This window comes from Pangasianodon hypophthalmus, chromosome 14 (genome assembly GCF_027358585.1).
Source record: "Pangasianodon hypophthalmus isolate fPanHyp1 chromosome 14, fPanHyp1.pri, whole genome shotgun sequence".
NCBI lineage: Eukaryota > Metazoa > Chordata > Actinopteri > Siluriformes > Pangasiidae > Pangasianodon > Pangasianodon hypophthalmus.
The window spans coordinates 682,817-693,199 of record NC_069723.1 but is presented as its reverse complement, the minus strand read 5'-3'; the positions used below and the strand labels follow the sequence as shown (position 1 = coordinate 693,199).

Sequence of the window (10,383 nt, the reverse complement as noted above, 5' to 3'; positions counted from 1 at the left end):
ATCCTGCGCTCCTATTGGCTGGCTGCTGCACCCGCAGCCCCAGAGAATGAATGAAATTGAAATTGCTGCTTACATTAGGACCTTCATGTACAATACCGGGGATCTGCAGCTCTCACACATTCTATCATTCCGTGTGAAAAATGGCCACAGCAGTGCAGAACCCTCCGAAATCGTAAGTAAAACACTCTTATTTTTACAAAAACCCCGATTTCTGGAAGCACATGAGAAGAAGTCATTGGCATTCTTGCAATGATTCGTTAAACCTCATCAATTAAAATGCAGTGGAATAAAAAAGTAACGCCGGGGGTGTTGTGTAGAGAGCAGGCTGAGCGCGCGAGCCGGGAAGCGGAGGCGCACCGGGGACGCTGCGGGTCTGGCGCGCGCTTTTAGGGGCGATATGCTGGAATGTTAAAGTAAGAAATGACCCGGAGGCTCGGTGTGTGTGTGTGTGTGTGTGTGTGTGTGTGTGTGTGTGTGTGTCACTGATGGACATGAACTTGAGGGAGGGATCAGGGAGCTTCAGCATCCCAGAGCTGAACTGAAATGATCCTGTTCATATTTATTTCAGGGAAATTAATTGGTATTCTGCATGGAAGCGCGCGCTTCATGTGATCACGCGCTCGGTGAAGAGGTGGAAATAATAATAATAATAATAATAATAATAATAATAATAATAATAATAATAATAATGAATTCTCATCATGCATAAATCTGAAGGAGAGAGAGATAAAGAGAGAGAGAGAGAGAGAGAGAGAGAGACACTTGTTATTGCTGGTTTGATTTCCGCCACCGTTTTATTCTTCTAGCACCGAAAACGCAGCGCGCTGGAGCATCAGTTCACATTCCGTCAAGTTTCCCCTCAGATCCTTTGTGCAGAGAGAGAGAGAGAGAGAGAGAGAGAGAGAGAGAGAGAGAGAGCGCACACGCTTCTGTGGGATTCCGGAGACTGAGGAACCTTTAGCGCTATTTGTTGTTCTGTCTGTGCACTGGTATTCCTCTGAAAAAAGAAAAAAGACAGATCTCAAAAAACCCTTGTCTCAACCCACAGGAACTGTAAATGATCACGCACCTTTTCCTCGTCCATAAGGTCCGGTTATATACACTATCTGTGCCAAAAGTATGTGCACCCCTGACCATCACACCCACATGTGCTTGTTGAACATCTCATTCCAGCTGTTATAAGCAGCTCCACTCTTCTGGGAAGGTTTCCACTAGATGTTGGAGCGTGGCTGTGGGGATTTGTGTTCATTCAGCTACAAGAGCATTAGTGAGGTCAGGCGCTGATGTTGGGATGTCGAGGAGGTCTGGGGTTCAGTCGGTGTTCCAGTTCATCCCAAAGGTGTTCAGTGGGGTTGAGGTCAGGGCTCTGTGCAGGACACTCGAGTTCTTCCACTCCAACCTTCCCACACCATGTCTTCATGGAGCTCGCTTTGTGCACAGGGGCATTGTCATGCTGGAACAGGTTTGAGCCTCTTAGTTCCAGTGAAGGGAAACTGTAAAGCTACAGCACACAGAGACGTTCTATACAACTGTGTGCTTCCTGCTTTGTGGAAACAGTTTGGAGAAAAAACACATATAGGTGTGATGGTCAGGTGTCCAGAAACTTTTAGCCTAATAATGTACCTTAAAATATTTTATTTTAAAGTTACACATTTCCTGGTACACGATAAACACTTTGGTGCCTTTTTAATTTCTGAAGCACTTTGCACAAACTGCTCAAGCACCTTGTTATATTTATAATCTTTTGAAACTAATACAGAGGACAGGGAAAAGATATTTACTGTAATAATCTTCGCTCATGTGCTTTTGATTTTTACGATACAAACTCTCCAAAAACGGCACCTTTCCTTGTTGCTGTAAGAGGACCCTCAAGGGCAGACCTTTTGTACCTTGTGCAATATGTACAGTATATTTATATGTACAGTATAAAGCCAAAAGTATGTGGACACCCGACCATCACATGAGGTTCTTCCCCCAACTGTTCCCACAAAGATGGAAGAGTGGAGCTCATCATAACAGCAAAGGGGAAATAAATCTGGAATGGATCGTTGAAAAAGGACATATGGGTGTGATCGGTCAGGTGTGCACATACTTTTGGCCATATAGTGTGTCTTTTACGTGGAAAGGTGGATAAAGTGTAGCTTTAAGAATGATTTAAGGCACAGGTTCTTGTCCTGCACGTTTTACTGCTTTCTCTGCTCTAACACTCAATTCAACTAACTAGCTAATGAACTCCAGGGTTCTCCAGGAACAGGGTTCAGAACCTGTGATTTACGATGTGTAACAGAATCATAATTAATTTTTTAGAGTAAAGGTATGCACCTTACTAGGTAAAAGGTGTGTATATATATATATATATATCCAGCCCAGTGGAAAGGAAAGGTACAGTTTAGTACTCATTTTCTGAGAGTGCACTGAAATCTGTGTAGTTTCTATTGGAATGGTAGGAGGTCGAATTAAAACCCACAGGGATTGGATGTTTTTGTCATCTCCTGGTTTGCTCATTTGAAATGTAGACCATTCGTTTTAAAACAATGCCTGGTAAACTGGTATATGAATGAAAAAATCCCAGATGTGCCCCTTGCATACTTGTTAGAAATCAGCTCTGGTCTGATTTCTTGAAGTCACACAAATAAAACTGAAAAAAATTCACCACATTGCTCTTGCTTTCATGAATTCATATGATTCTTTTGCGCTGATACAGAAGTTTTCGGGATATTTCTGAAATAAATACAGGACGATGTGAAAGGGGATGTCTAGTGTGTGATAGAATGATAGATGTGGTTGTTTTGGAAGATTGAAATGAAATGGTTCCTGAGAGGAAATCTGATGATGCATTAACTGATATGTCTCCCCAAAAACTGACAGCTTTTCACAGGGAATTTCCACTGGATTAGTCGTCCTTTAATCTCTTTCCTCCCTTCCCTCGCTTTTCACTCATTCTCCTGCTCTCAGACTTGAACACTCCTGTCTTGCGTTTTTTTTTTTTTTTTTGCTCATCTGTTTGCATGGTCCAATGGTATTTCTGCTAACCGGTTCTGGCATTCGTTATGCCTTACTCTCACGTCATTTTATCTTAAGCAGTTTTATCAGCTGATGCCTCCGATAGTTATTCTGCTTTGCATCAGTGATTTGAGGAAAAGGATTTCTATATTCTGTAACTCCATAAAAGGGCATCGAGTGCTCTCATGCCTGCGTCTGTAGCCCCATATTGCCTTTAACCATTCTCTTCATCTGCCCCCCTTTCCTTATTTGTTTGCATAACCTCATCTGGAATGTTGTAAGGAATTTCTTTTAGAGGCTGGTGGGCCATCCAATCCATCAGTTCTTTTTATTTTCCAGACAGATATTCTTTGTCTTCAGAACTAAGAGAGAAAGAGAGAGAGAGAGAGGTATTTTTAGCTCGATGACCTATTTCTCCAAAGCTACCTACCTAACTGACTGTCACTCATTGCGCTGGTGTTAAGGTACCTCATGGAGAAACTTCCTCGGCCACACACACACACACACACACACACACACACACACACGACTTGAGTTCCACCACAGCAGGTGCTGAGCGACTGCAGCATGCTGTGTTGCTGAAACTTCACTCAGGTGCACTTTCTCATAAGAGGATCGTGAGAATGCTACACAGGCACGCCATTTGTTGAATGCTAAGGTGCTGAGGGAGGTAAAGTGCTAGTTCCTGATGGCTCAGTGTAAATCATTGTGACATTATTTATTAAACCACTGGCCATTTTAAACATGAATATAAACAGTGACGGCTGGTTGGGATATTAAATGCAGGGCTAAAATTTAATATCTGTCAGTAGCTCGACAATAAAATTATTAGGGTTAAGCAATGCGTTATATCACAGGGTTGATGTAATGGCATAATAAGAATGATGTGCAGCAAACTATCACACACACACACACACACACACACTCTCACACACACACACTTAAAGACATGCAGCTGCATTTGTGACTTATAATTTTTTAATTACTTCTTTACTGGGTTCATGCTATGTTTCCTCTAAATAGCAAACATAAACAAAAAAAAACACTAAACGTACGGTTCTGTCATCCGTTGTTTTGCTTCATTTGTACTTTGGCTGGACAACGTGTGCTAAGTCTATCTACTTTTAGTTTCCCCTCCAAAGGCATTTTGAGGAAAAAAAGAATGATAGCGTAAATAATCCACCTCGGTAGCATTTATTACACGTGACCTGTCAGCCCAAACGGAGATCAAATCTGTTTCACTCTGTTTAATCACCAGACACGAGTGTCACTGATAGATGATAGATGCTGAATCTACAGTCTGGTCTAGAAAGAAATCAGCCCCAGCCTCGCTACTTCATACAGGTCTGTGCATTCTTCTAGCAACCATCACTGGTGCTGTTGCACAAGGTTCGACAAAAAGTCCAAAATAATCTACTTTAAGATATTTGTTAAGAGCAATCAATCTGATATGGCTGGCAAAAGCCTTTGATATGTTTTGGTCTTTGAAAGCCCTGCTAGCTCAGGTATACCAGCCTTCCCTGTATATGAGCAATCTAAGTTAGCGCTCAGGCTGTTTTTGCGTAAGGACTGCAGGTTGAGCATTGCTTAGACTTTAGTGCAGACTGATGAACCGAACAGAGCATTTTGATTGGAAAGGGGCTACTCAATATTATAAAAAAAAAGACAGGTCTCTATAGGCTATTTGATCAAAACAATTTAACAGCTGCTCCTTCTATTCTTTCAGCCGCAGCCTAAAAACAATATGTTCCTTATTATGCACCTGCACTCCACATTTTCATGCATGGTCTTCTCGGTTTGTGTGTTACTGCAAGGTATGGTGTGTGTGTGTGTGTGTTAATCTGAATCAGACTGTGCATTCAGAGCTGTACAGCAATGCGCAGCACTGTGTGTGGGTCCATCGGAAGATTTATGGCTTCTCCACTTTGGCTGTTATTACGTGGATGGACCCTCTCCCCAGGCCTTCATTATTAAAGTGCCGAAGGAAGAAATATTCATCTCGCCTCTGACGACGCAGTCCCACCGGCCATTTTCACGGGGGATCAGTAAGCATGGCCTTCTAAAAGAGGCCAGAAATGGCTGGGGAGAGACTGAGATTGGCCCAAATGAAAAGAAGATGTGACATCATCAGAGGAAACTGACCTATCTGAATGCTTGCTGAGAAGCAAACGATGTTATGTAGAGACTTGTCCAGGTGTGTATGAGTCAGTAAAGAGAGAGAAAGCTGAGGAGACATAGCCACACTGAACAGCACATGGTATAGTTCTCAAACTTCGCTCCCATCAGGAACATTATTTAAATGTCTGCAATAGTATTTTGGCTATTTATTGGCGCTGTAGAACATTTTATTCTTGAACTTTCCACTCACAGATCATTTTTCTGAATAAAATTGTCATTAGATTCAATCTGACATTATGTATAGGCATTTCGTCACTTCACTTTTTTATACACATTTTTTATCCATGTTTTTGAGTTACTGAGGTTTGCATCGAACCCGTTCAATTCAAGTGACCGGTCATAATATAGTACTAAATAAATATACTAACTTTAATGACTTTAATAATGGTGGACTGTGATTTACACCACTGTAATAAAATAAAGAAAACGCAGCCCCTTGGCTATGCTACACGGACCGCACTTTGAGAACCCATGGGTACAGTGGACACAGAATATAATTACAGTAAGTGTGATGAGGCTGAAGTCATTGTTTACAAATCATACTATTCTTACTATTTGCATTTCTACACTTACGCTAACAAACTGACATGAATGATAATTGTCTGATCAGGTACAAAAATTCTGTGGCCTGTCAGGGCGGGTGATATGACAAAAATATATCATGATATTTCAGCACAAGATACGTGTCACGACATGAAAAAAACCTACCAGCAAACAGAAGTGTTGCATTTAAATATAAACCTTTAAAAAAATGAGCTCGAGGACACTTCTTATTTAATGTCTACAAAAATAAAAGTTTTAAAAATCTTAAAAAATTGTAACATTTTAAATTTTTTTAAAGATTCAAAGGGTTAAAACAAATCAGCTCTGATAAGAGTTTGTAATTGTTATTGAAACATAAAGAAATCACGATGCTACGATACTATCATGATAAGTGTATCGTGACATAATTTTATTGCAATGTGGATATTATATCGTCATATCGCCCAGCCCTCGTGACCTATCAAACCTGCATTTAAAGATTTGTGATGCAGAGCATATGATCTTTTCAGAAGGCTTAGGAAAAATATAAATAAATAAATAAATAAATAAAAAGTAAGTGTTTCCATGTTGTTTTGGTGAAATATAGTTAGGAGTCAAAGTGTGTTATAGACAGAACTGGACTTTTGTAACCATTGTGTTTTTGGATTATGGAGTAAAAAACTAGAAACTATAGCAATAAATAAGAATTCACAAGAACTATAAATAAAAGGTTAAAGCTGGAAGGCGGAGTTTTATGGTCACAGTAAAAATAATCATGCTTCAGCAATTACATTTGAAATTAAATTTAATAGCACAATTAACAATAGATGTTGTCACAAAGCAGCTTTATGGAAATCGGGGCGTAGATTTAGATTCCTAATGAGAAAACTCCCTGAGACGACATCAGGAAGAAATCTTCTGGTGATACCGGATATAAATTCCACAAATCCTGTACACAAGCACATGAGAATTATGTACATTAGCTTTTTAATGTACTGCACACTGATGATAAAGTAGCACTAAAGAAGCTCTGCGCTATGTGCAGTGTATGTGTGTGTGTGTGTGTGTGTGGGCATGTTTTTAGATCTTGGTGGGGACCAAACGCCTTCAAAATACTATACATATTAATAAAAGATGCATAGATATGCGCTCACTGCGTGCAAAAGAGCGAGAAATGGAAAAGAAATGAAATGAGCTGATTTGGCTGGGTGTTTGAGGAGAGGGAGGGGTAGAGGTGATGGGCGAAGAATAGAGGGAGTGTATGAGAATTACAAAGGGCAGTCTCCAGTATAGATGGGGGATGGGGGTGCACTGTGCCCTTCTGAGTACTAGCAATGTTATAGAAAAGCTCTGGAGACCATCAGCATTTCCTAAAACAGCGCTAGACTGAACACACTCGCCCTCGGTGTTGCCCTCGCTGGCTCCTGACTTTTGTGCACGAGTAGTTTTAATCTGTTCAGGTTTTGTCGTTAAGTAGAGTGTCCAACATGCAGGGAAATTCTTACAATCTTGCATGACAACAACAGATATAAACATAAAATATCTAAATGAGTGGTGAGTGCTACAGTATTAAAACAAGTTATTTTCTTTTAAGTGGCTTAAAGCGGAGTGTCTACGGTCCTTCTGCTGTTCTGGTGTGTTTAGTCACCTGTCAGTTCTGTCACCTCTTTCATACTCCAGGCTAACACGTGCTTCCTCCGCAGCCAAAGGCATATTTTCAAACTGCTGCTCATGCAGCGTCGCAGGACAGCGTAACTCATAGGAAAGCGCTATCTGCCCTCTTCCACATACATACGCTCGCAGATGTTTGTGATCGACTAGCGTCGCTGTGATTGACAGGGGAGAGAAACAATAGAGAGAGCACGACCAACTCCTGATCTCCTTGTGAACTCGTGATAGTGCTTTTGTGCTGCGCTGCTCGGGAGCATTCCCATTTAAGCGTTTTATAGAAACATTCTGATGAACAGAGTAACAAGCTGCAATGAAAAAAGTAGTCAGAAAAGATTTTAGTGTCTTCAGGAAATTCCCATAGCACGGAAAATACATTTGTGTTTCTGTTCAAACCATGGGTTATGTTACTAATAACTCAGATGAGTTGTTTGAAATAAAGAGATGTATTAGTGTGTACTTGTTTGAAAACAATTTTGCAGTTTGTAATTATTCACTTAGACATCAGGTTCTCATCAGGTTCATGTATTCTCTTCGTGTGCATATGAGTTTCCTCTGAGTTCTCCGGTTTCTTCCTACCTGGAATGGCTATATTAATTACCCCCTTGCCCATGAATGAGTGTGTGAAGCATATGAGAATATGCTCCGGAACTGCCACAACCCTGACTAGAATAAAGTGTTTACTGAAGATGAATAAATGAATGAATGAATGAATAGTAACAGAACTACAAGATTCAGCACAGTAAATACCATTGGGAAGTGCGCAGTAGAAACATAGACACTGAACACTCAGTATTGGAAGTGTTTTTTTTTTTTTTTTTGTAATAGACATGATGCATTTTCAGTTTTCTATGAAATATTTCCTGACAATCTCACATTACCACTGAATTGTTCTTAAAAAACAATTTTCCAAGAATTCGACTCCATTTACGCAGACACTGGAATCACATTATGGCCATTTTTGTGAATAATTATATCCAGGTCTTACTGGTAGCTGATGAATATCCCATACCTTGTTTTTTATTGTTCTTTTGAATTGAAAGAGCTCCTTGTAGTTCATCAGAGTGAAGTATTGTCTTTTCTGGTGATGATTCATCTCCTCTAGAGGGAGCCCTCTAATTCTGTTAGGAAGAAAAATGTGTTAATTGAGACTAATTGCTGGTGAGGTGTTGGGTGTCAGTCAGTTTATTAGAGCTTGTCATCATTGTTCATTTTCAGCTGTACTTTCACCTGTCCTCTTCAGTAGCAGAGATGTATTGGGTTAGAGGAGACTGGTACTTGTGCATCTCTCTCTCTCTCTCTCTCTCTCTCTCTCTCTCTCCCCGTCTGTGTGTGTGTGTGTGTGTGTGTGTAGAGGGTCTGGCTTCTGCCTGGTAAGAGTTCAGTTCAGATGCTCCTGGATATTTACCCATGATCACCAGCGTTTGATTTTAGCCAAACCCCACTGCCCATTTTGCTTTGTATCTTTTTTATTCGTTTTTTTTTTCCTTTTCAGTGATGGCGAGTGAACTTGAACCTCCCTTTGTTTATTCCTTTTTGTCGGGACGTGTAGTCATACAGTATGTGATTATTCTCACAGAATGAAATACGCAAATCAGAACTTGGCTGCCTTTTTTGTCACTAAGTAAACTGCTTTCACTCTATAACAATACGCAAAATGAAATGATAATAATAATAATAAAGTTAGCAGTATGTTTTACTGTTATAGCTCTAACCTTTAAAGTTTAATAGTGTGCTGTAGCATTGCAGTCTTGCTAATAGGTGAACTGGCTACTATCCTCGGTGTGAACGAGTGCTCGTGGTGCCATGTGATGAACTGGCGTCCCGTCCAGGCTGTATTCCCACCTCGTGCCCAGTGTGATCCACCGCGACCCTGACTGAAGTTAATTTATTCTATGAATTAGTCCCTTTTTCATAACCTTTTTTAAAAAAATCTTAATCAATGCTGCCAATAGTTCTGGAAGTGACTCTATATATTTAATATGCTAGTGTTTTCCCAACCTGATAATTTAATACCTGCAGAGTAATCAGTGTCATTCTCTTTAAAACATGAACGTGTAAGTGGAGACCATGATATACTGAATATAAACATGATATTGGGTTTAAGGTTACATATCGTTTCACCTTTAACGATATAATGAATATGATATAATGAACTCAAATATAGTGAAAGCACAAGATCGTTTACTGAAGATGTTCTTTAATGTGTTTAAAGGTGTGCTCTTCTCACTGAATTAGCCCTGGCTCACTTTCCCAGCAGCTTTAAAGCATTCAGAGCGATCCAATCTAGGAAATCATTTATGCTTCTTTACCTTCACGTTCTGTACAGAAAGGGAGAGGAAACAGAATTCATGAGCTAATGTTAAATATGTAGTCTGATGAATCTCCTGCTGCTGTTTCCAGCTACCCTGGCCTATTTACCCTGCCTTTTCCATTAGGCTATTCTCCATCATCCTCTGGAAAAGAGCTTTCACGGGCACATGGGTATGGCGTAATGTAATGAGATTGTGCGGAGAAGCAACCAAACTGAGAGCGGCCATTTTCTACAGCTGTCAAAGTATTATTGAGAGCCGACTTGTGCCGATTGCGCTCTGAGTGCTGGAATGGAGGAGGGCAGGAGTGATGGGGTTTCGATTCAGATTGGGATGGGCAAGAAGAGGGAGGGGCATCGGGAGGAGCCTTAGGACTCCATTTTTTTTTTTTTTGCACATGGATTTGTGTGTTGTGGCTTTCAACTTGGTGCTTTTTTCCACATCACACAGTCAACAACATAAAAAGGCTTTTGTGTTTGTGCTTGATAAGGGTTGAAAGGGTTGAAAGACAGTTTTCTGTACGCACACTATCCGTAATCAAACACTTCATTTAAAGATCGATCAATCCTGACTACTGGTTTGAATACTGACTGCTGGTTTGAATACTAACTACTGGTTTGAATACTAACTACTGGTTTGAATACTGACTACTGGTTTGAATGCTCTTTGTTTTGCACAATTTTTAATTTTCCCACATTTC

At 40.3% G+C, this 10,383-nt stretch overlaps 1 protein-coding gene across 1 annotated transcript in view; it reads left to right on the top strand.

Annotated features, from left to right (window-relative positions):
- Positions 1–29: 29 nt before the first annotated feature.
- The window catches only part of dpf1 (double PHD fingers 1), a 49,005-nt gene continuing 38,651 nt past the window's right edge, over positions 30–10,383 (top strand). The window contains exon 1 of the mRNA XM_034310647.2: positions 30–172. Coding sequence (XP_034166538.1) covers positions 141–172 — 32 coding nt within the window. The 5' untranslated portion in view covers positions 30–140. The remainder of the gene's footprint in view (positions 173–10,383) is intronic.